The 27,337-nt window shown below is 34.7% G+C and overlaps 1 protein-coding gene across 1 annotated transcript in view; it reads left to right on the forward strand.

Annotated features, from left to right (window-relative positions):
- SLC12A2 (solute carrier family 12 member 2) overlaps window positions 1–27,337 on the forward strand; it is a 109,965-nt gene that overhangs the window by 20,314 nt on the left and 62,314 nt on the right. Inside the window, exons 2-7 of the mRNA XM_059916998.1 lie at window positions 8,005–8,124; window positions 9,362–9,437; window positions 9,800–9,895; window positions 24,025–24,164; window positions 25,873–25,983; window positions 26,555–26,663. Coding sequence (XP_059772981.1) covers window positions 8,005–8,124; window positions 9,362–9,437; window positions 9,800–9,895; window positions 24,025–24,164; window positions 25,873–25,983; window positions 26,555–26,663 — 652 coding nt within the window. The remainder of the gene's footprint in view (window positions 1–8,004; window positions 8,125–9,361; window positions 9,438–9,799; window positions 9,896–24,024; window positions 24,165–25,872; window positions 25,984–26,554; window positions 26,664–27,337) is intronic.

Genomic DNA, 27,337 nt, shown 5'->3' on the forward strand with positions numbered 1-27,337 from the left:
TTCATCTTCAATAATTTTAGCTTTGTTTTTTTATGTAAACGAATACCTTATCTTACACAATCCTCACATTAACTATGTAAGTTAATGTATTAGTTTAATAACCACTTTCTAGTTGCAGAGATAATGCTAATAGAAAATTTTGTTTCCCTATGGACTTCCCTGGTGGTGCAGTGGTTAAGAATCTGCTTGCCAATGCAGGGGACACAGGTTCAAGCCCTGGTCCAGGAAGATCCCACATGCCATGGAGCAGCTGAGCCCTTGTGCCACAACTACTGAGCCTGCACTCTAGAGCCCGCGAGCCACAACTACTGAGCCCACGTGCCTAGAGCCTGTGCTCTGCAACAAGAGAAGTCACCACAATGAGAAGCCAGTGCACCACAACGAAGAGTAGCCCCTGCTCGCCACAACTAGAGAAAGCTCGCACGCAGCAACAAAGACTCAACACAGCCAAAAAGAAAAAAAAGAAAAAAAAAAATGTTTGTTTCTCTAAATAAATGAACCTTAACACAGAAGCATGGATTCATAATGGATCCATAAAACATGACCAAGATTTAATGCAAGATATGTTTCAGAGATGCAGTGTGGGGACAAAAGGAGGAGTACCCTTAGTTGCAAGAGGAGTTAAGGGATGCTCACTGGCATGGGTTTTGGTCCTCCGTATAACATGGAGGACCTTTTTATAACATTCATAAAAAATGAATATATTTGGGTTTGAGCTTCCCAGAAGGTGCCACAGGAGCAGCATTGACTGGGTACTGAGAGCAGGTACAGCCTCAGGGAAAATGCTGCCTTTGCTCTGATAGGGTCAACTGAGTGTGTAATCTTGTTCTTGTTGAGAAGTGGCTGGGCATTGAAAAGCCAGGCCATCTAGGAATAATTTTCCTACTAATCCTTTTGAAATGTGTAACTGTGAGTCACCCTCTTACATTTCTAACATGGCACTGAAACTTAAATTGCTGTATTATAATCAAGCTGTATCAGTTGGCTTGATAGTCAAGCCCGAGAAACCTCAGCTGCTCTGTGTGGCTGTAACACATTGATCTTTATTTACAGTCTTGAGACTCCAAGGAAATGGTACAGGTGGGCAGGGATTATTATCTCCATTTTACAGATTAGGAAATTGTCACAGAGAGGCTGTGACTTGAAAAGAGGTATCAACCGTTTTTTTTTTTTTTTTTTTTTTTTTTGACTGGATTAAACAACTAATAGAGGCTTTTGGTATAGTAGAAAATGCCCTAGATAGAAGATAGAAAACCTACCTGTCATCTCTAGCCTCTACTATAAAAATACCCTCCCTCTGGGAGGGCTGAAAAGTCCCTAGCATGGTTCTTGATAACACTGATTAATAAATATTTGTTTAATGAATGAGTGGAAGGATGTGGTTGTGGTTTATGCTCAGAAACTGCTTTTTGCAACTGTAGAATCTTCAAGTAACAGAAAAATATCAGAAGTTATTTTAAGGGACTGGAACATTTCCCTCTTCAAAAAGTGTCCATATTTGAGCATCCTTAAGTCTACCTGGAAACAATATTGTAGCAGCCATAGACCTAAAGAGATAGTTTGGTACAGCTTTGCTCAGTTGTTCTTTAAAGCACCAGTAAACCAAAATAAAAGCCCAAACATTTTCCCCTCCTCCCAAATTTTAAAAAATTATGTAGGTTACTGTCTTTTGCCTACTATGGCCTGAAATTGCTGAGCTAAGATACTTTTGCCAAGTCTTTACTAGTTTAACTGTAAAAAGAATAAATTTGTATAAAAATGAATATATTTGGTAATAGGCTTTGCCAGAAATGTGTTTTATTATATTCTAACTGTATTCAAAAGTTGCACTGTCTAGACAGTCTTGATTTTTCTTTGTACAATGATAACCACCTTTATTCAACTTTGGAAAAAACATGATCATAAATCATTCTGAGCACTGCACAATCATCTTTCATGGGTATTAACATCCTTGTCCAGTGATGTTGCAAAGGCCATCTACACTACTTTGTATACTTGAGATGATAGTCTTGTGGACTTAGTAACTGGGATGTCTGAAGAAAGAAAATAACTGCCATTTTAGTGTAATGTGTACCTAAAGCATTTATCAATGAAAAGTGTGTTGGTGTGCCCATGATGAGGATGTACACAGAAGACAATACTGCACTCTCGGTTACAGAGCCAGTGAAAGCAGTGTTAAGGTTTCTAATTGTAATTTTTTAAAAGCTTGGGTAAGTATTTTTTCCTAAAGCTTTATTGTTGTTCATCACTTTAAAAAGAAATCTGTCTTCATCCTAGGTTGTCTCTAAAATACTGAAGAAAATTCTGGTGTTAGGGAAGAAACAATAGCTTGATTTTTTTAAGAATTTTTTTACTGGGAAATCATCAATAAGCCTAGCCTTTGTGTTTCAGTTGTATTTTTTTTTTAGGTCAAGCGGAGTATGAGTTATGACCTTTGATATGTAAAGGGTAATTTAAATCAGTGAATTCAAAACAAGTTAATTTTTGGATATTGGAAACTGAAAAACTAAAATTTTAAGACGTGTATTGCAGAATAAATCTAAAATCAATTTACATTATAAAGGATTTTAATTACTAAGAACTTTATTTTTTTGATGGAAAGTTTTTTTTTTTAATTTTATTTAAGAAATTTTTATATTGGAGCATAGTTGATTAACAATGTTGTGTTAGTTTCAGGCATATAGCACAGTGATCCAGTTATACATGTATCTATTCTTTTCAAATTCATTTCCCATTTATGTTACTACAGAATATTGATCAGTGTTCCTTGTGCTATACAGTAGGTCCTTGTTGGTTATCTGTTTTAAATATAGCAGGGTGTACAAGTCACTCCCACACTTCCAATCCATCCCTCCCCTCTCCCCTTTCCCCCGCCCCCACCGGTAACCATAAGTTCGTTCTCTAAGTCTGTGAGTCTAGAATGTACCATCTTTCTGATCAGATACCTTTTTTGATATTTAAGTGTCCACTGAAACCTTTAAGAATTAAAAACTAATCCAAAAAAGAGAAACTGTTTCCCTCTCCTTTTCATTTAGAGGAAAGTTGTTTGCAGTACACTGACAATTTCTTTTTTCTTATTTGGTAAGAATTGGAGTAGTAAAAGTAATGAACTATAAAAGTGGCAACATCAGTATTTTACACACAGGGCTGATATTGAGAGGGGAGGTCTGATCTGGAAAAGTATGGGAGCTGTCACTTATTACTTATCACATACAGATGGTGTTTAAAGCTACAGGTTTGGTGAGATGACCATAGGAGAAACAGAGAGAGTGAAAGAGATGGGTCTAAGACCAAGTATTGAATGGACTCTTACCATTTAACTACTGGCTGGAAGAGGCTAAAAGAGTGTGGTATTTCAAAAAAAGTTTGAAGGAAGAGGGAGTTGTCAACAGTATCATGAGCTGTTTCAAAAGTCCTTTGAGACAGGGACTAAAAACTGTACATTAGATTTATTAGATTTGGTAGCAGAGAAGTCCTTGGATGTCTTAAAACTATTCCAGTGTTGCGGCATGGTGAAGCCAGGTTGGTGTGCCTTGTTGAATGTGGGGTAGTATTTCAGCACGTTTGGCTGGACATTTGGAGGTGGGGTGTGTGGTGTGCAGCAAAAAGATAACTATGATTAGAGGACAAAGAATGATCAAGTTGAGGTAGAAATTTGAATATACAAGGGAGAGTATCCACAGTGCAGAAATTCTCCTTTTCTCTACTCCCTGCAAAGAAATAAATGACCATGGAAACCAGAGTTCCCTTTCATTCTTTTATTTTCTGTATTCTCAGAAAAATGCTCAGCTACTCAGGTTTTCTTTCCCTAAGTTTCTCTTTTCATTCTTTTTCCATAGCTTCACCCACTAGCTCTTTATCCCTGGCCCCTCTCCTAATTTCCAGTCATGAATTTTTTAGCAGCCTGGTGGAACTCTAATTGTTTCATGGCTCTTCAAATTCAGTATGTCCAACTGAATTAATCATTTTCTTTTTAGACTGATATAATTTATTAGTATCTCTATTTGTTTCGTTAAGAAATCCTTCCAGTTACTGAGGGTCTACCTCTCTGTGTTTTCCATTGATTCCTCTGTCTCTTCCTCTCTTCCCCACTCTTGTTCTCATGCCCAGTCTTTTTTTTTTTTAGTTTATTTTTGGCTGCATTGGGTCTTTCTTGCTGCGCGCGGGCTTTCTCTAGTGGTGGCGAGCAGGGGCTACTCTTCGTTGCGGTGCACGGGCTTCTCATTGCGGTAGCTTCTCTTGTTGCGGAGCATGGGCTCTACGCGCGTGGGCTTCAGTAGTTGTGGCTCGCGAGCCTCTAGAGCGCAGGCTAAGTAGTTGTGGCACACGGGCTTAGTTGTTCCGCGGCATGTGGGATCTTCCCGTACCAGGGCTCGAACCCGTGTGCCCTGCATTGGCAGGCGGATTCTTAACTACTGCGCCACCAGCGAAGTCCCTCATGCCCAGTCTTAATCCTTGCTTTGTACACTCAGATTCACAGTGCTACTTTTTGAAAGATTATTTCCCCAAATAAATTTAAATTAGTTTGTTCCACCTCATTTAATATGGTGTTATCCAAAAACTCATGTTGTTATTTTTGACATTGTATTCATTATGTGAAAAACAGTAAAAAACACAAACCCATTTTTTCTCTGAAAATGGTAGGTAGATTGAAGATTTTATTTTTGTACTTTTCTATCAGTATAATTTATAGTTCATAATTGTATATGTGAAATTTTCCTGGTAATAAGATTTGTGTACAATATTTTGTGTGTGTGTGTTTGTGTGTGTAGACAAAATGCCATACTCAACAATTTCCTTATTTCTCTGAAACTAATGTATTTATAGAAACAAAATGTATTCTACCTTGGTTTCCTGTTATTTCAGGAAATAAATATAATTATAAACCCAATTTTATTTTACTTAAATCTATTGATTGAAATATAAAAAATAACGTATTCAATTAATTTTTGAATTGTATTGTAAAGATGAATAACACTTTTTAAAATAGGGCTGTTGGAACATGGTAAGGAAGTTAAATTTTATTTGGATTCATCTTTGTTTTAAAATATGTTATACACGCAGAAAAATCTTACTGTGTTTTTTGAATATAGTTGTTCATAGTATAGTGGAAACTGGTATAATTATTGCTAGATCTTCAACTTTCAGGTGGAATTCTAATAAATACAGCAAAAATTTTAAGAAGCCTGCCTGCTTCTGAATTATTAAAAAGACACGCACATCAGAATTTAACCTTGGAGAAAGTAGCCTATTAAGTACACACATCTTCAGTTTTCTTTTAATAGAGATGGGAATAGAAATATCTCTCTGTGTATAATTATAGGCATTGTATTTTTTTGTGTATTATTATAGGCATTATATTTTCTTGTAATACTTGCAGGTTATATAATATTTTATGTTATTTTATAACTGAAGAGCACCAAATATCCTAGAGTGAAATCTAAGGAACTTCTGTCTACTTTAAAGTTGATTGAGTTAATAGGCAAACATTTTTGTTCTGGCTTTATTTGAATAATTGAACAGTTGAGCCATCAATTCTCTTTTTTTTCTTTTTTGGGGGCAGCGTTGGGGGAATTCATCAGTGATGTCCTACTGTATAGAACATAAACAACAGTGGACGTAAAGCCAAAGTGGGTTGCTGAGCTACACAGGCCCCTGGTTACATTTTTTCCTGTTTGTACGTATTTCTAACACATTTAACTATTACTGGTTTCCATGTTTATACCAAATTCTAAGCACGAAAGAGGGATAAAAATAGACACATGGACTAAAATGAGGAGTGACAGTCTGCAGACGGATACAAAAGAAGAGGTGGGAAAGACGACCAGAAATAGTCATTGCAAAAAGTATTTCATGGCCCAGCAATTCTTCTAGGTATATACCCAAGATAAATGAAAAACACATGTCTACACAAAAACTTGTGCACAGATATTCACAGCAGCATTATTCATAATAGCTAAAATGTAGAATAGGCCCAAATGTTCATCAGCTGATGAACAGATTTTAAAATGGGGTATATCCATACAACAGAATATTATTTGGCAATAAAAAAGAGTGATATGTACTATAACATGGATGAACCTTGAAAATGTTATGCTAAGGAAAAGAAGCCACACACAAAGGCCACATGTTGTATGATTGCATTATTCCATTTATATGAAATATCAGAAGAGCAAATCCATAGAGATAGAAAGTAAGTAATTGCCAAGAGCTTCAGAAAAGCGGAAATGGGGAGTGACTGCTCATGGGCATGGAGCTTCTTTTGGGATGATGGAAATGTTCTAAAATTGACTGTGGTGATAATTGTACAACTTTGTGAATATACTAAAAATCATTGAAATACGCACTTTAAATGGGTGAGTATGTGAATAAGAGCTCAATAAGGCTGTTTTAAAAAGTATAGAAGATTGGGGTGATTACAGAATTTTTATGAAGTGTTTTATATGCCATAAGCCTAGGGCATCCTTTTTAAAGTACAGTAATCATTTGATACAGTAGACAGTAGTTATGAAACTGTGCTGTAAGGGAAATTATTATGATTTATTTCTCTTAGGATCTGTTTTTTAAAGTTTGTGAACTATCAGAATTAGTCAACATTAAAGTTCATTTTTAAGTTCTTAGTAATCTTAAAATGAGTTATTTTCCATGTATTTCATGTAGTTGAAGTTATAGCTATGTCTTTTAGTGTAAACGTGGAGATTAGTTTAAAATTTGATTATTTAAAAGAGCCTAGGCAAAATAATTTCAAAAAATATACTTAAAGAATTTACTGCATCTAACTTATACTGTTTCTTCTATTGCTTAAAAATCTAAGAATTTGCAGTAGGTACATTATAAAAATATGGAATATAAGAGCTGATCTAGGTTGATAGCACTTTGAAAAGCCATATAGCAATAATGCATTAAGAGAATTAAATGAGTCTACTTGGCTAACAGAAGTCAAAGAAAAAAAGGAAGTTTGGATTATTACATAGTTTTTTCTCTGTTGTAACACAGAACTTGCTGCAGCTCATTTCTATGAAAAAAATTATATTCAGAATTCAGTAGAGGGTATAACCACTGAAAATGATTTCCTAAAAAAGTATTGTAGGATATCTAGATCACAGTGTTAAGGATTAAATGATAATTAATTTAGTTGGCTCTTTTTCATTTAAAGAATGAATGTTTGAAATATAGCTGTACTTTGTTCCCTGCTGTTGAGATATGGGTAGAGGAAGAACTATGGGGCTAGTGTTAGGGACAGGATTCTAGATCTAGAACATTTTCTATTTCCCAACACCCTTCCACCCTTCATGATCTGTTTAAGGCACTGCCACTGGTTTGGAAGTTTGTCATGTGCCTTGGGTGTGTTGGGACTGAACACAAGTTGAGAGCCATGGAGAGAAGGAGAGAGAATGTAAAGAAGAAAAACTAAGAATTATAGAATCAGACATGAAACATAAAAGCCTTAGAAGGAAACACTAGTTGTGAAAATGCATTGTGTCAACCAGTTCACGTCTGAATCTGAGAAGAATTAGAAAGGAAAGAATGAAGAGTGCTGAGTGACTGAACTCAGGAGTGAGTAAAGGCAGGAGTTAGGGGTGAATCTTGGGATCCACGGAGTCCTGCTGTCAGGGACTATAAAGGGAAAACTGTTCACTGGTGACGAAGAGGAGTTTTGTATTGTGAACACTGAAAGTCCAGATAGGGCAAGGGTGGCATCCAGGCAATATAAAGTTGTGGCTGGAGAGACAAGGTCTGAATTGACTGACCTGGTTAGCCTATACTTAGCAAATAGTATTCTTTGTGTTCTCCAGATACCACCAAAATGTAATTAAAATTTTAAATTATTAAAATGGGTTTCATGATAATTAAATTTTTAAAACTCAATCCTCAGGTAAAATATTCAGAAACCCTTGATTCTTGTAAATACACTAAGTGTATTTAGTGGCGTTTGTTTTTATCAGGTGATTTTTAAATTTTAAATAATTCTTAAGCATAATTCACATTTCCTCTTATAACCAGGAACCTTTTGAGGATGGCTTTGCAAACGGGGAAGAAAGTACACCAACCCGAGAGGCTGTGGTCACGTATACCGCGGAAAGTAAAGGAGTTGTGAAGTTTGGCTGGATCAAGGGTGTGCTAGTATGTACCTATAGACTTAATTTTAGAGTTATACATTTCTGTTTATTATACAATCTTCCTAATATCATCATTCTCGAGATAATGCTTTCTCTTTTTTAAACTGTTTTATCTGATTGTTATGGAGGACCAAATTAATAACTTGTACCTCCTTTCCTTGTGGGTATTAAATTCAGTAAAGTGAATATATTTATTAATTTAATCAAATTATATTTGATTACTTCTAAGTTATATTTTATAACCTCTTCTGAATCTCACATATTGTCACTTTTCAAAAATTAAGTATGAAGCTATTAACTTGATGAGAGCAACACAATCAAGAAAGCTGGGCAGGTAATACAGCTGAAATATGCCTGCTTCCTTTCCTGCTACCGTATTGTCTTTTGAAGAGAAATGTATAGATGTTAACAAGCAACAGAATAAAGGAGAAATAAGTGTTGAGATCACTTCAGTAGACAGGTTTAGGTGATTAAGGTTCAGATTTACTGTGTTTACTGTGTCTTTTTCTGTGTTTGAATAGGCAGTAAGGATCTGACCGGAGTAGAGAGTCTCACTGGGACTTTGGAAGCACTAATTTAGAGTTGTATTGACATTTAGGGGAGAAGTAGAGGGAAACATCCCAGTTCTAGTAGTGATTTTATTGTCTAATCAGTAGAGTGTATTTTAAGCTCTGAGTTGTATTGTTTGCCTATTCTTAGATTTTACTATTTTGGAAGACTATATTCTATGTACGAGCATAGTAAATAAAAGTAAAAATAAATTGAGGATGCTGTCTTACAAAGAGTAGGTTTTCGAAAGATGTGTGAACAGTTGGCATTTTGTGTTGACAAGATATTACATAATACTTAAATCCACTGTAGAAATCATGAAGTGAAGACGTTATAAAAGAATAAGTAAAAAACTGACTTGCATTGGTAAGGGGGAACATAAACTCCTTTTTTTAGGGCTGAAGTCTTAAAATATTCCTTGTGCCTTTCTTGTTCTTTTGCTTCTGCTGCTTCAGATAAATGTGTGTGTATAAAGTACATACACACACATATACTCATATATTACCTTATACTTTAATTAGCTCACATTTAAGCTCTCCATAAAGCTCTTTAAAAACAACTGTTAAAGGGTGGGATAAGAGATTTGCAAGGACCTTCTATAGTTTAAAATGTATGTTATCCTACTATTGGCTAGTTTAGCATTTACTGTGTATTTAATTACTTTTCATCTGTGACTTGGCCTCTTTTTCTAGGTACGATGTATGTTAAACATTTGGGGAGTAATGCTCTTTATTAGATTGTCATGGATTGTGGGTCAAGCTGGAATAGGTAAGTGAAGTGACATACTGCTTGATTCATTTGAGAATGAATAGGGAAAGTGGCTGTGTGCATGTGTAGTCTCTGAACCTCATAAAATTCAAGCAGTTGGAATCATTCTACATTATGTTCTCCTTTGTATCAGACTGTTGTCTTAATGTCACTTTTTTCATAATTCTGATTTGATCTAATATGAGATAAAAGTAACAGTAAAAGTACTTTATAGGTTAGTAAAAGTACTTATAGGTTAAAAAAGTAAAAGTAATTTATAGGTTATAATGTAAATTCAGTATACTTAGACTAACCAGTTCTAGATGTGGCAGGTTTAAATGAGAGTGTAAGTATTCTCAAGTCTCTTTTCTTTTTCGCTAAAGGTCTGTCAGTCCTTGTAATAATAATGGCCACTGTTGTGACAACTATCACAGGATTGTCTACTTCGGCAATAGCTACTAATGGATTTGTACGAGGAGGTAAATTCAGTCTTTTTACATCATCAGCATTGGATTACTGACACTAAATAAATTGAGATTTAAAAATATCTCTAATTATTTTTTACCTTAAAGAAGCAACATATCAGGTTCTATATAGGCAAGAAAGTTTCTATCAAGTACTTTTTAACTAATATTTTGAATATAAAATTTTAAATTGATCCATACACAAACATGTATGCTTCAGATTGTTCAGGGTGTTCAGTGTGTTTGGTAGCAAGAATGGAGCTCCTAACTAGGTTTCTTCTCTACCAAGGCACCCCTTGTTGCCTTCTCCCAGGCTTCAGCCCTTGGATCAGTGGTGTGCATCCTGCATTTGGTCAGTACTGTACAGGTGTAACCTCATTCTTCCCCACTGAAGGAAACTTGGGCAGAGTTCTTTCCTCATGGTCTAATAGCTTGTGTGAGTTACACCTGGGACTCTGAATCCATGCCCTCAACTCTAGCTCTCTTCTCTGGGTACCCTGAGGCCTATTTTATTGGAGCCCACAAGACCTGCCTTGTGAGGTTTTACTCTTCCCAGGGAGAACACCCAGGACACCAGGATAATGGCCTTGGGACCCCTGAGAACAAGAAGAAAAGAAATCCATTTTCCAAACAAAAACTCATCATTCAGCTGGAGTGAGGAGAAGATCCTAAGAGAAAGAAGAGAAAATGTATACTAGCTCCTGTAAATTTATCATAGCAGATCAACTGAGAAAAGAATCTACCTGTTCCATCTGCCTCAACTATTTTGCAGATCTGTATTTGACATTATATACATGCAATTTCTGCTTTTTCTGCATTAGTACTTGGAGAAAGAGAGAACCAGATTGAGCTTTTCATTTTTCCCCAGTCGTCTTCATATTTTTTTATATACCAGAGGATTCAGACCACTGCGGCCCTCAGGGAAGCTGGCAGCTCACATCTATAGTTACGACTGTGCTGAGCATGCATCACTGCTGGCTGAAGTTTTATATGTACCTGAATCCGGGTTGAGCAAATTGGGGTCCAAGATGTGGTTATGTCCAACAGTTAATCAGACAGTGCTGAGAGATTCTTGGTTTCTTGTGTAACTGGATGCCCCGTGCTTCATTTCATTCTGCTGCTATTGGGGAATGGACATAGGAGGAGAAATGGGATGGTGTGTTAGGTATTTGAGAGGATCAGCAAATCATCATAAAATTTCTCCTTGTCTTCAGCCCTTCAAATCTAGGTTGTAAGCCTCAAGGGGAGTGGGGCATGGACCCACTGTCAGCACAAACCCCATTCTGTTCTCTGTGTGAGTGCAAACTTAAGGAAAGTATAGATTTTCCTGCATTGTGACTAAAAAGCCATTTCATGTTTCAATACTACCAGTAGTTTTCATATATTTTTATGAATACCTCAGAGATTTGTATCTAGTCTTCTGTCCTGGACACCAAGGAAGTATGAGAATATGGAGTACATGAAGATGTGTCCCAGCAAAGTACCACATGTTGCAGTTTTGCCTGAGTTCCCTCAGAATGATAGTTCGCAAAGTAACTAACTATAGAGAAAAAAAAATTGGATTATACAATTTGGAATTCTTCTGTTATCATTTGTTCATAAATGACAAAGTAAATACATTTGCTGAAATAATGAAACCTATAGAAAAAGAGAAAGCTATTGATTTAAAGAAATGACCAAATGCTTTGAAGCTTTGCTAAAAGGCATTCATTTTTCACTTCGATCAGTTAGTGATGTTAGAAAGCTGGCTGATCCTTTATAGAATAATAAATGAGCTGCATCATCTGCAGTGAAAGTTCCTGGAGATTCTTGCAATAAATGTAAACCCCTGTGTCTCCTCTCCATCTGCTTCATAGACTTGGAGACCCCTAACAGGATTTATTTTGGTTTCTTGGAAAAACAGTATTTCCACAAAGGAGAAAGTAGATATAGGTATAAAACTGGTGAGATTACATTGTTTTCTGTATGCATGGTTCTAAATTGAAAGTATCAGTATGACTCACACATTTTATCCCAAAAGTATATATTTCTTAGCTCTGTCCACAAAAATCACCTGTAACAAATGACCAACCCAGTATCAGTGAACACCCTTAGTGCCCACATTGTGTATTTCCATTCAAAGGAACCAGGGAACCTTGGAGAAAGCATTGATTCCAGATCTGGATAGGAAATGTACTAGAGAAGTCTAGACATCTTTTCACATCAAAAAGTAAGGAAGGTAACAAAGCCTACTTGTTTCATGTCAAAAGGACCATGGAACCAACTTGAAGAAACTAGCACAGACTTAAATTTGGATAGAACAGCAATACTACTACTAATAGTAACTGATTTAAATGAAAACATAAAATCCCTAGGTTCACAGACATCACACACACACAAAAATCTCATTTTCACCTTTGAAGAATGCTAGAGAACTAACTTATTTTGAAAATTGATAAAGAATCTAGTGTAAATCAAGTTTTCTGAGTGAAAACTCCTTACCTGAACTCATTGTAAGCAAAAAATTGATGAGAGATTTATCCTTTGTGTAATTATTCTACAAAATAAGTGAAGAAGAAAAGGGACTATTCCAACTTTGTAAATGCTTTACTTAATAAGACTACCTGTGAAATATCGAATATGAATCACATCATGCCTATAACTTCAGGAAGCATAGAGTATTCAGGGGAGAGAGGAACTTACTAAATGACACTATAGGATGACGACAGCAAATGCCAGGCTAGGAATCTCTCTGGAACAAGGAATCCTTGTTCAGTAAAATTTTCCAAGGAGCAAAAAATAAAGAGAGGGAATTACAGTTTAAAACAAACTTTAAGAGACTTAATGTATAGATGCAGTTTATTTGCTGTTCTTCACAATAAGCTTTTTATCTTTTAGTAGTATGGGACCAAGGGTGCCTGCATTGGATGCCCTCTAGCCCAACCACTGAGGACTTAATTTGACTTCCTTCCTTGAAAGGGCTGCGTAAGAGGAGAGCAGTAGAGCTAGAGCTATCTGGAGGGTCAGGGTGCAAAGACTTAGAGATAGGAGAAATGGAGGAATACTACGGGAACAGAGATGTCTGGAGACCCATCTTAATTTTCTGTGGACTGAAAGTTGACTATTAAGGGCATTAACAAGGAAGTATTTTACCCAAAATGTTGCTGAGAGGTTGTGGCTGCTCGCTTTACTAATTTCTGTCTGAAGAGCCCTTTTTAAAACTTGAGTGCGTAGTTATTAATATAGAGAACTATTTTGAGGTAGTGCTTGACATTTTAATTTGTTTTATTTATCTTGACTCTTAACTGAATTATGACATGTATTTTTATTAACACTGAATAATAATTTATTCTTGTTTTGTGAGGTATGTACTTCCAACCCCATGTAAGTGTGTGAAATGTGTACTTTTCCTAGTGTTGGGTGATCTATGCCACAGCTATTTAATGTTACTAAATAGCCTTAACGTTGGCTTTAACAGTACATTTTAGAGATTAAACAGGTACCAATCTAGAAAAGTATAGTTTTTTAAAAAATATAAATTAACTGTCAACTTGTGAACAAATGTAATAGTGTCCAATTATGAAGTCTAGGATAAAAATAATATGGAAACATTCAGGGTTTCTGGGAAAAAAAGTCTAAACTTAGAAAATACAAGATTGTGAGTCTCAGTCTTGATTAGACTATAGTAATACGGGGGGTTACTATTTAAAGCTACTGGTGGCAGGTTAGAGAACCATCCCCTAGGTCCTCTGCCTCTACAGAATAAAACGAGCACCAGCAACTAGCTGATGGAGTCACTGGCATACTCCCTGCCCTAGCAGACACATTCAGGCTCTACAGATTATTGCACCTTGGAGCCCAGAGCTCTTTCCTGTTCTGCAAATCCTCCCAGTGTCCTTGAGATCTTGGATTTTACAGAATTTCCTTGGACTGTGTGCAACAGGTTCTGCAACTTAGATGGCGCTGGCCAGCAGCCACTGTCACTCAGGTCTGCATTTCCTAGATTTCACAGACCAGAGTCTCTTCTGTTCTCAGATAATTAACCTCTGAATATCAACTCATCTATGAAATAGAGGACAACCACAGACAACCCTTCATAAGATGGAAATGTAAATTCTGCTTGTGGATTATAGTGTATTATATGAACTGAGCAATAGAAGGGAACAGTTCTTCAACCACTTTCTGGTTTGGAGTATTAAAAACAGAGGTCAGTACACTTTCACATAAAAGCCCAGGCTACATCAAATTTGTGATGGGCAGTTCTGAGAATCTAAAGTCACTAGAAATCTGCATAAGTGACTAAGATCAAATTTTTATATTCCTTGTATTTCAGTCGATCAACAGATAATTGTTGAGCACTTTGTGTCAGGCACTGGTTTTGTAACAATGCAAGCCAGACAAGACCCTATTTTCTTGGGGCTTATGTTCAGATAATAGGGACAGTTATTTTTTTAGATCTAACTGCTAGGCATGGTACCATGGTCTTTGACATACATTGTCTGATGTCGTACAACATTGATGTTGCATTATGCAAAAATGAAACATACTTTTTTTTAAACAAAATTAAATTTTATGCAAATTCTACTGGTAAATCTTTTAAAAATGTCTGCAATATGTCAGAATTACCTTCACATACTGGTATCTTTTTCTTTTCTCTGAAATAATTGACCTCCTCACTTTTGTATATAGGTAAAGCCAAACCATTGGAAGTGAGGAAAAACTAACATTTTTTACATCTTGTAAGTGACAGAAAGTACTCTCTGTATTGGTAAAAAATCAGATTATCATTGATTGTCAGATTTTTTTGTTTAGCCCATTGTATAACTTTATCAGTTCCTATCATTACCAACCAAGGAGTTGTAAATTAGATTTCAGCTCTGTAGTTCTTTCCTTTTATTGCTAATTTATTTCAAATTGTAGTTTTTCAGATCAGTGAAATGTTTGAAGAAGCTGTAAAAAGCAGTTCTATAACAGTTGGGTCTTCCCTGGCGGTCCACTGGTTAGGACTCCTTACTTCCACTGGTTCAATTCCTGGTTGGGGAACTAAGATCCCACATGCCGTGTGGCCAAAAAAAAAAAAAAAAAAAAAAAGAATAAAAGCAGTTCTATAACTGTTGTATTATGAGTTATTAGACTTAAACATAACACATTGTGTTTTCAGTTCAGTAAAGCACTACTTATGCACCACAAGTAACTCAAACGTGAATCTGGCAAGTAATTGTAAATAATTTGGCTTGGGTTTTCTCTTTGACTCATTTGGTGACCTTTCAATTTTGCCAGTCTTTAATGATTAAAAATACTTTAACTTGGTTCCCGAATTGTCTGCTGCGGAATTAGAGCTACATGTCTTTGATTTAAAAGTTTAACGTATTCAAGTGATCAGTCACAATGATAACATAGTACCAAATTATGGTCTGAAGATTACATGTTTGTCACTTCGCCTTTTCCTGTTTGGCTTCATAATGGCAACAGAATAGAGGAAATTTACTGAATGTTAACAGGCAGATTCCTTATTGTGTATTTGTTAACCAGGGTATTAGGATATATTTCCTAGAACAATAACTAAAATGGATGTTGAATCCATTTGGATCCATTGTCACCTCATAGCATTCCTAAAGTTGTTCCTCAGAATTTTATACAAGGTGTCTTTGAATAAACTGTTAAGTGAGTGTACAGAAGTAGGTAGCTTACCTACCGCTCTGACAAATAAAGGATTCTGGAGTGTTTGCTAATCTTACCAGATGAACTCTGAACAGTAATTGCTGAATAGTTTTCTTTCTGTACTCAAATCTTTTGCCCAGTGTTTTGGAGGATATTTATTGAGTTTATTTTATTGTGGTTTCTTACTATTGAGTTTTGAGTTCTTTATATATTTTGTATACAAGACCTTTGTTGGTATATGATTTGCATTTTACCTTGTATCGTGTATGTATTAGTCTGGGTTCTCCAGAGAAACAGAACCAATAGGAAGTGTACATAGGTAGAAAGAATTATTTATATGTAAATCTCAGCCCAACACCCTCACAGAAACATCTAGAATAATGTTTGACCACATATCTGGGCTCCAGGGCCCAGCCAGATTGACACATAAAATTAACCATCACATTGTCACTTCGCAAAACTAACTGTTTAAAACTGGAGTTTATTACCTTTCAGACTTTATTAAATTTTAAATGTGTTCATTTTTCTACCTCGTAGTTGTAGTTTGTATTTTAAATTGAATTGCCTTCAAGCTACTCTTTGAAAGAAATTCATTTTGATAGAAAATGTGTGTCAAAGTTTGGTTTTGTTCAGAGATTGTTACCCACAACCTTGAGTCACTGAGGATGTCCTAGACCACGTGCTTGCTGTGATTTTTCAGCATCACAATGGACAGTAAGATTTGTTGTCCAACTTTTGCCTAAGAGTGAGCATTAGTTACAATAAATGAAGATGAAATAGTCCAAAAGAAATTAACTTGGAGTTAAACAGGTTTGTTAGTGTTTCTAAAAATTCAAATATTTTTCACATTAATATGAAACATTTAGTCTATCTTAGCACATAGAGCCATGTGGTGCTAAATTGAGCCATGTGTGATTTATTTTTATTTTTATTGAGATATAATTGACATACAGCACTGTACAAGTTTATAGGGCATAAAATGACTTGACTTATATATATTTTAATAATTACCACATTGTTTAGTGAACATCCATCATCTGTTATAGATACCAAAGGGAAAAATTTTTTTTCTTCGTGATGAGAACTTTTAAGAGCCACATGTGGTTTAAGAAATGTCTGTTTTGTGGCATAGTTATTAGACAAACATCCAGAGTCCCTGGTCAAAATTTAGTAAATACTGCTCCTACCTTCCTGCATATAGTTGTTTGGGTTTTTTATCTTTGTGCATATTACCTTAAAGGTTCTATGTAGTTTAAGTTGAAGTCAGTTGTTGTGAGTATTCGTGAAAGCTGTATCTGATAATGCCCCTTTCCACAAATCTTCTTTTGAAGTCTAACATATGATTACTTCCTGCTATCTCATTTTGACTATGGTACAATTTAAAAAATGTTAGTTGTTGACAGTTGATTTATAGCTTATTAAATAAGCATTACTGAAGTAAAATTCCCATGTAGTGAAATGCACAGATTTTAAGTTTACAGTTCTGTGAGTTTTCATAAGCATGTAAACCTGCGTAACATCTAGCTCAATCAAAATACGGAATATTTCCATCACACTGGAAAGTTTCTTGGCAATCAGTTCCTCACTGGTAGCCCAGGCTGGATTATATAGAAGGTACTCTTTTTATGTCTCATCTCTTTTAGCTAACATAATGTTTTTGGAATACATCCATTTTAGTAGTTTGTTCATTTTTGTTACTGTGTAGTATTCCATTTTAACACTATAATATTTGTAATAGTAAAAAATGTGTTTATTTAGTGCCTATTGATGGACATTTGGGCTATTTTTTAGTATGAGGTTATTATGAATAAGCTGACATGAACATTCTTGTACAAGTCTTTGTGATTTTGTATGTTTTTGTTCATTTTGGGACACTACCTAGGAATGACTTCTTGATTCATGGTATACTTTTCATTTATAAGAAACTGCCAAGTGATTTTCCACAGTGGCCGTACCATTTTATACTCCCATCAGCAATATATGAGACTACCAGTTTTTCCACATTCTTGCCAACACTTGTTACAGCTTTCTAATTATAGCTGTGTTTACGGAGGTTTAATAGTGTCTTACCGCCACTGCATTTCCCTGATGATTAATGATGATGATGATAAGCATCTTTTCATGTGCTTGTGACCACTTGTATATCTTATCTTGTAATATATTCATATCTTTGGCCAGTTTTTAAAGTGGGTTATCTTTTTGTTTCTGATTTGGAGGAGTTTTAAAAAGTATATTCTGGATACAAGTCTTATGTCTAACATGTATTGTGTATATTTTTCCTAGTGTGTGACTTGCATCATCTTTTTTTATCGTTTTCTAAATCATGTCTTTTGAAGAGGAAACGTTTACCATTTTGAGGAAGCCCAGATTCTCAGATTTATTTATCTATCTATTTATATTATTTATTGACCAGTGCTTTTATTGTTCTGTCTTGAAATCTTTGCTTATCCCAAGGTCGTGATGATATTTCCCTATGTTTTCCCTTAGAATCTTTATAGTTTGTTTTTAGATTTTTAACTATGAATAGCCTCACATTATGTGAGACAGAGATTGTGCTTCTCTCCCCTACTCTTATCCCCCCCATATAGATAGCCACTTCTTCCAGCACCATTTGTCAACCAACTATCTATTCCATGTTGAATTAGTTTTGGTACTGTTGTTGAAAAATCAGCTTTCTGTGTATTGCCTGTATTGTATCCTGTTCCACTGATTTGTTTGTTTATTCTCTTATGCCAGTTATTCTAAGACTACCCTGTTCTGATTGCTTAGCTTTATAAGTCCTAAGTCTTTCAACTCTGTTCTTTTTCAAAATTGTTTTGGCTCTTCTAGGTTCTTCGTATTTCCATATAAATTTTTGAATTAGCAATATCAATTTCTACAAAAACAAAAAGCCTTGCTCGGGCTTTGGAATTTCACTCTTAAAAAATCTTTTTGGGAAGAATGGTCATGTTAACAATATTGAATCTTCCAATCTCTAAACATGCTATATCTCTCCATTTATTTAGGTCTTTGGTTCTCTCAGTAATGTTGTATATTTTCAGTATACAGGTCTTGCATGTTTTGTTAAATTTACCCATCAGTCATGTTTTTCATCTGGTAAATGGTATTTGTAAATTTCATTTTCCATTTTTTTTTATGATTGTGTATAGAAATGCAATAGACTTGCATATCTTGGTTCTCTATTCTGTGACTTTGCTAAACATAAACAGTCATGTCATCTGTGAACAGAGATGGTTTATACTCTTTCTTTCCAATCTTTAGTATTTTCCTCTCTCCCTCTTTCTCTCCCTCTCTTTTTTCACACTGTTCAATTAGGTAGGACCTCCAATACCATGGTGAAAAAAGTGGTGAGAATAAACATCCTTGCCTGTTCCCAGTTTTAGAGGGATTGAGTTCAATATATCACTATTAAGATGTTAACTGTGGAGTTTTGGAAGATGTCATTTGTCAGATTGAGACAGTTCTATTTCTAAATTGCTGACAGTGTTTATTATGAATGGATGTTGAATTTTGTCATGATTTTTCTACATCTGTTGAAATGGTTATATGGGTTTCTTCTCTTATTCTGTTGTTATCACAAATGATATGATATTTTGAATCTTAATAACCTAGCATTTGTGGCATAAACCCCACAAAGATCGAAGATATATTTGGTCAAAGATATTATGCTTTCTGCTACTTTTTACTTGCTAACATTTTGTTAAAGATTTTTGAATCTATGATCATGAGGAATATTTGTCTAAAATTTTCTTTTTTTTGTAATAAACTTTGTCAGGTTTTGGTGTTAGGATTATGCTCAACTCGTAAGGGGTGTTGGCTAGTATTCCTTCATCCTCAGTTTTCTGAAACAGTTTTTGTAAAATTTATCTTATTTCTTCCTCAACAGTGGAGCTACCTGTGCCTATGGTTGTGTGTGTGTGTGTGTGTGTGTGTGTGTGTGTGTGTATTACAAATTTAATTTCTTTGATAGCTATAGGATTATTTCAGTTTACTGTTCTTGTTATAGTTTTGACAGATTTTTCAGGGAGTTTGCGTGTTTTGGCCTGATTGATTTTTCTTTATTGTTTTCTGCATCAGTGGTTTTAACTCTTTATTATTTTTTTATACTTTAGGTTTACTTACTTTTTTCTGCTTTCTTAACGTAGAAGCTTAGATCATTGATTTCACCTTATTTATTTATTTATTTTTAATTGAAGTATCTTTTTTTAATATAAGAATTTAAAACTATAAATTTCCCTGTAATTCCTGCTTTAGATATATCCCACTAATTTTGATATGTTTTCTTTTCATTATCATTCAATTCAAAATGCTTTTTAATTTCCCTGTGGTTTATTCTTTTACTAGTGGGTTACTTAAAAGTGTGTTGCATAATTTAGAAATATTTAGGGGAAGTCCATACATTTAACTTAACACTGTTGTGGTCAGTAATACTGTCTCATTTCAATTCTTTGAAATTTATAGTACTTATTTTATGGCCAGTAATCATATGGCTCTTGATTAACCTAGTCAGTGTTTTGGTTGTTGATTTGAAATCTAGTGAGAGCTTCAGGGGCATGTGTCCCCAAATCAATGTGTAGTAATAATGGAACCCAGTGTATATAGTATTGTCACTACTTAAGTATCTCTCGTACCTGACTCATTGATGTCTTCTACACTCGGGAGACAGGGCATTTTATGGCCAAATTATGAGAGTCCATGAGGATATTTTTTCCATACTGACTTCCCGTGTTTGCTTGAGCAGTAGATTTTTTGTAAATACAATAGGTATTTTTTCTGTTGTTGCCTCATCATAATTTTTTTCATACTCTTCAGCTTATTCAATGATAATAAAAAGGCTAATTTAATTATACCTACTGTACCGAGTAAGCACACAAGTCAGAGAGACCTGAGTTTAAGCCTACTTCTCCCCTTACTATTTGCATGACCTTGGTCAAGTTATTTAACTTCTCTAAGCTTTAATTTTCATATATGTAAATGGGAATGATAATAGTACAGTTGTCCCTTGAACAACACATAGGTTAGAGGTGCTGATGACCCCTGTGCAGTCGAAAATCCATGTATAACTTTGAAGTCCCCCAAAACTTAACTAATAGACTGTTGACCAGAAGTCTTGCAGATAACATAAACCGTCAATTAACACATATTTTGTATATATGTATTATATACTGTATTCTTACAATAAAGTAAGCTAGAGAAAATAAAATGTTATTAAGAAAATCCTAGGGAGGAAAAGGTACATTTACAGTACTGTACTGATCCCATAAGTTTTACATCATCTGTTTGCAAGATGTATCATCTGTCACTACCTACATCAATATTGTCTTATACGATACAAAACAGTGTGTAGTGTATGCTACACATATTACTAACACTAGAGATAAATATGAAAAGATTCACTTTGCTGTACACCTGAAACTAACACAAGATTGTAAATCAACTATCCTCCAACAAAAAATTTTTTTTAAATATGAGAAATTAAAAAAACATTAAAAAAAGAGAGGCTAATGTGAAGAAAGAAATTTGTATTTATTTACAGGTATAACAATTCATACATTGATAACAAAGAGGCAGCAATATGATTGCTTTATTGTAACCCAGTATAATGATACGATTGTGTCAGGATAGCCTAGCCTATACACTGAGTGAATCATTGTACAATTTTTATGCCATATAACAGTACAGTCATATTCATAATACAGTATTGTAAACATTGTAACATTTTTAAAAAAACACTTATCTGTGATGATAGTCAGTTTCTCTAATTAGGAGGGGTGGGGGGAAATGTGGCACATACTGAACGGTAATTAATTCTCTGAGAGCAAAGTTACATAAAACACTAAGAAAATTAACACATTAATTTTATATTAAATATCACTCAACTCATACCTATGTAAGGATAGACTGGTATCCACATATATTTTATGCCTTCATGACATATGTAACCTTGTCTTAATCTTTTCAATATTTCTATGCTGTGTGATTCGTCTGTGAGTTTTTTCAAATTGTCGCAAATCTCCAAAAAGTTTTTCAATATATTTGTTGAAAAACATCCACGTATAAGTGGACCTGCACAGTGCAAACCTGTGTCGTTCAAGAGTCAATTGTACTTGCTAGAATTAAGTTAAAAATTTAATAAAATTTAAATTTAATAAAAATTTTAATTTAAGATACCACTCTATGCTAGTAAATAGACCAGTCTTTCAGAGTAGTAGATCTTTTATACTATCTCTTTTGTTACTAAGGAAAAAAAGGGGGAGAAAGCTGCTCTTAAAACTGGTTACCTCTAGGATGCAGGAATGGAAGTGAGAATAAATAGGGCAGAGTACTTTTGCTTTTCATCAGGAATTTAAAGTATAGGACGATAAGCAGATGCTTTTATATTCTTCATGTGTAACTTTTTATTCTTAAAAAAAATAAAAATCTTTTAAAAAGTAATGAAACTGGGTCCTAGATTTTAAGTTTAGGTATCCCAATTGGTAGAAGATTTTTAAATAGTTCTGAAATGTCAGAATTTGTTACTTATATTCATTTCCCTTCCCATTATCTTTATTCATATAAAGAATATTCATATTTCCCTTCCCATTTATCTTTACCCATGTTAAATGCCCCTTAAGATAGATATTTCTGGGGGGCTTCCCTGGTGGTGCAGTGGTTAAGAATCTGCCTGCCAATGCAGGGGACACGGGTTTGAGCCCTGGTCCGGGAAGATCCCACATGCCGCAGAGCAGCTAAGCCCGTGCACCACAACTACTGAGCCCGCACTCTAGAGTCCACGAGCCACAACTACTGAGCCCACGTGCCACAACTACTGAAGCCCACGCGCCTAGAGCCTGTGCTCCGCAACAAGAGAAGTCACCGCGATGAGAAGCCCCCGTACCACAACGAAGAGTAGCCCCCGCTCGCGGCAACTAGACAAAAGCCTGGGCACGGCAACAAAGGCCCAATGCAGCCAAAATAAAATAAAATTAAATAAATAAATTTAAAAAAGAAGATATATTTTTTTAGTAATAGAAGGATTTGAAATTTCATAAAATCAAAACTTTAAACACATAACAAATGAATTCCATGCTTTTATAGGCTCTCTTGGTGATATTTCTCATTCTAAAGTTTGTATTGTCAACTATTGAAACATGTGAATGGTTGACTGATTTCAGTTAGCCTTTTATTGTGACTTAATTTTCTTATTCATAAAATCGGGATAGATAATACTTTTCTTAATTCATTATTGGTATTGGGATTAAATGAAATAATTTACATGAATTTTGAAAACATGTTTGTTAAATGTAGGCTGTGATTAATTATATTCCAGGGATTTTCCTTGTGATTAATTAAAATTGTCATTATATAAGTCCATTAGAATTTTTAGTGTTCAGAAAGATTTGGGGGAAATTTTTAAGTCATTTCATCTCATAAAAAAAAATGAGACTAATACTAAATGGTCAGGTTGCAATTCTTTTTCTTCAGAATTTTCAAGATGATAAAAATTATTAATTAGTAAAGTGAATTACTAAGGAAGTTTTGGTGGATAGGTTTAAAGTACATAATATTTTGAGAAACTTGATAAAAATTAACTACAAAACCTATTACAGATATTTCCAAAATAAAGTTTGCACATTTAGTACTTCATTAAATTGTAGAATCTGTTGTTGCGTTTGTCTTCATTATACTGGGAAAGCAGTAGAAATAAATATTAAGCTGTTTAATGGCATTTCATTATATGATCTTAAGAATAAATACTTCATCAGTGTCTAGAAAATGTATATAACTTATTGTAACTTCATTATTATTAAAACTAAGTTTTGATTATGACCTAGAGGCCAGAAGTAAATTAGAATTTTAGGAGAGCTCTTAGTGACTTCAACTAAGCATTAGACTGACTCAAAATCATCATACTGATTTGTTTTTTAAGTTAGAAAAATACTTGCTTCATATAGCTTATTTAATGTCTTTGTCTACTCTGCCATTTAGGCAGGATTTATTAGAATACAAACTATTAATATATCTGTTAAGGGTGCCAGTATGTGCTATTCTTTAAGTTCCTTGTGATACTTTCTTTTTTGCCTTAGTATTCACGTTACCAGCAAATTACCACACTAATTTAAGTAACTGGAATCATGTCAATTGTGAATTTAAATGTTACCTTAAGATTAAAAATATTACTTAGAAAATCATTGGGAAATGATCTTGGTGTCTCTGAATATGAGGAAGAGGCTGTTACACATTTTAATCTAAGTTTTAGAAGAGAAAGAGATTTAAATAGCAGGATGATTTTATATTTAACATGAGGAGAATTCTCTGGATGTTCAGAACTGTTATGAATGAAGTGGGTTGTAAAGAATTCTTTCTGGGTGTTTCTTCCTAAAAATATGCTCACCCACTTGCCTGTGAGTTTAACTGCTGTGTTCACTGGTGGCATATGCTTTGTGAACTCGTGTAATTAAAAGGATTGACATTTTAAATTCTCACATTAGTACTTTTGGTGTGCTTTTTTTCCTTTTCTTTAGGAGGAGCATATTATTTAATATCTAGAAGTCTAGGGCCAGAATTTGGCGGTGCGATTGGCCTGATCTTCGCTTTTGCCAATGCTGTTGCAGTTGCTATGTATGTGGTTGGATTTGCCGAAACTGTGGTGGAGTTGCTTAAGGTAATTCACCTTTTTCCAGTCATTTGTTTCCCAAATCTTTATTGAGGGTTTATGTGCCACTTACCATATAAGATGCTAGGAAAGCAGCAAGGAACATGAAACTCGCCTTTCAAGACATTTAGTTATGGGAGATAGACAAAAAAATTTATTATAGAGTGTCAGAAATGGCTAACTGTAGGGGGCCGTGGGAACACGAGGGGGATGACTTAGTATACCATCCAGGAGTGGGGTGTCAGAGGAGTGTCAAGGCAGGATTTTCCAAGGAAGGGAGTCTAGCCATTAGCAGGCAGATAGGAGGGGGTAAAGTATGGTATGAGGGGAATAGGGAAGAAAAGGAAACAGACCTAGAAGGAGTAGAGTATGGTATGTTAAAAAAGAAAAACGGAATATTTCAGTATGGCTGGAGCACTAAGTGGCAAGAGATGTAAGATGAGAGGGAGAAAAAAGGATCATGACAGGAAGGGTTTTATTTGCTGTTAAATTTGGATCTTATCTTGACTGGAGTTGGGGATCCATGATAATCAGACTTGGGGCCTAAAGAAATATCTGACCACAGTATAGAGAATGTATTTGAGGGATCACAACTGGGGAGATGGAGACCATTTAAAAGGTTGTTGTAGCTGTCCTGAGAGAGGAGATGGCGGCTAATATTTAAACCAGTGACAGTGAGGCTGGAGAGATGTGGGTGTATTTGAGAGATTTTTAAAAAGTTGAGTAAGTGGACTTGATGAATGAGATGTGAGAAATTAGAGAAAGAGAAAGGAAGATTTAGATGGATGGTAATGCCATTTACTGTGAGAGAGAATGCAGAACATTTTCGTTTTGGATGTCTAATTTGGTATATCTAAGTAGTATATCTAAGTAGAGCTGGCCAGAAAGTGGTTGATAATATTGCTCTGGAGTTGAGAAGAGAACTTGTTTGAAAAGAGTAATTAGTATGTGTGTAGTTAAAGCAATACAAGTGAAATAGGATTCAATATTATTAAATGAGAGGAACCTTGAGTGACACCTGTAGTTGTTCATGTTAGGTTGTAACTGTTCATCTACTGTAGTACGTGGTATGTTAGGAGTGTGACATCTGAAAGGACTGACTCTTGCATTGGCATTGACCTTAGCTGTGTAGGCCAAAGAGACAGAGCAAAGGAAGTAAGAAAGCAATGTAATCATTAAGAATTCATATTCATTCATTGTTTAATTTAGTATATGTTTTTGATGTCATTGATATTTAGCCACAAATAATTTTGCTCTTAGAATGGAGTGGTGTGATTTGCACAGCTGCATGATAGTGTGTTCATCTCTTTTCCTTATGCAACATAAGAGACCATTAAAAGAATGAGCTCACTAACCACAATGAATGCAAAATATATTTCAGCTTTGTAACTTTAAAAAATCCTATTAGTACTACTTAGACATATTATGATTTTTTTCCTTGCTTGTTAGCAATTCTTTCTTATATTTGAGTCTGTATAAAATACAGCAGTGTTAATAATTTGATCATATTTTTGATGTCTTCAGTTGCTTGAATGATACCTTAATAGTAAACAGTAATTCATTCCTTTTCCCTAGGTCTCTCTATTCATTCCTTAAGTAGGCATTTATTCAACTTCTACATATGAGGCACTGTGATAGTTCTAAAACTTTCAAAAAATAATTGAAGAATTTATCTGAAGTAACTAATACTGCTCATCCTATTATTTTCTTTTTGTAGGAACATTCCATACTTATGATAGATGAAATCAATGATATCCGAATTATTGGAGCCATTACAGTGGTGATCCTTTTAGGTATCTCAGTAGCTGGAATGGAGTGGGAGGCAAAAGTAAGTAGTGATATCATTGGAACAGCTGTAAATGTTGAATGTACAAACTTTTAGACCTTGTGTTTTAGGAATATTCTAAGGTGTAGTAATATTTTCAGATTTTGAAGGTTCCTGAGTGGCCATTTTCAAAGAAGTTCACGTATAAGGTCATTTTCTATTTGGCGACATAGGGAGGATTTGGAGATAACAGTCATTTTAAGAGGTAATCAGAGTATGTGGGGAAAAAAAATTATAGGGTATGTCAGAGGGATTTAGTAAAGGTAATATAAGTACTGTGATTTTTTTTCTATATTTTTAAACTTTGTGTTATTTGTTAGCAGAACATGCACATCTTTAATTCATTTCAGAAATATATGGCCTGATCCTACTTTTGCTATTCATTTTGGATAGTTCTTTAAAGATTGTTCATTTAACAAAAATTTATTAAGCGCCTGCTTTGTGCTTGGCATTGTGTGAGGCACCAGGGAAACAAGACAGAAGCTTTCCCTCATGGAAGTTATATTCTAGTGGAACTGAATTAATGTATAGATATGATATATTTGATTTTGATTTTTAACGTTTAAAATTTCAGGCTCAGATTGTTCTTTTGGTGATTCTACTACTTGCTATTGCTGATTTCGTCATAGGAACATTTATCCCATTGGAGAGCAAGAAACCCAAAGGTTTCTTTGGTTATAAGTGTAAGTAAGAAAGATAGAATGTTTTTTTAAAGGTGCATATTATAGCATTCCAGTGTTAAATAAATTTAGTACATTTTACATAGTTTGTAATGTAATTGAGTTTGGTGTAGTGACTAACAGTAATTGACAGTCCAGTTTAGTTTGGTTCCTCTATGTTTGTTGTGTAATTGGAGTAAAAAAAATCACTTTTATTTACATCTTTCATTTCTGATTACTAGCAACAAAAGGTGATAGAATGTAGAGAAATCAGTGCTACTGAGGAAAAGTGCTTTTGTTCTCTTCTCATTTGGAGAATTTGTTACTGAAATTGTAAGTTTTGTTCTAACATCACTTTTTCATTCTTTTAGTTGTATTTAAACACAACAATCTAAAAGTGCCTAAGACTGTGAAAGCAACTAGAAATATTAGTTTCTTGGTACAATTGCAACATAAGTTTTTCTACAGTTTACATTCTTAATTGTGTGAGAATTTTCCAGTTTTTAGCTTCCATAACCTCTTTCATTCTGCATCTAATTTTCACTACAGGTGAAATTTACTTGTCAGTTATTGTTTCCTAAAGTGTCTTTCTGCATCTCCTCTTCTCCCCACTCCCTCCATTGAGCAGCCGTTCTGAACCTATCTCTGCAAGGTAGAATGGAAGCCAGAAAGAATAGTTGCAGTAGCATCAGAGGTGC

The sequence above is a fragment of the Balaenoptera ricei genome, chromosome 3 (genome assembly GCF_028023285.1).
Source record: "Balaenoptera ricei isolate mBalRic1 chromosome 3, mBalRic1.hap2, whole genome shotgun sequence".
Taxonomy (NCBI): Eukaryota; Metazoa; Chordata; class Mammalia; order Artiodactyla; family Balaenopteridae; genus Balaenoptera; species Balaenoptera ricei.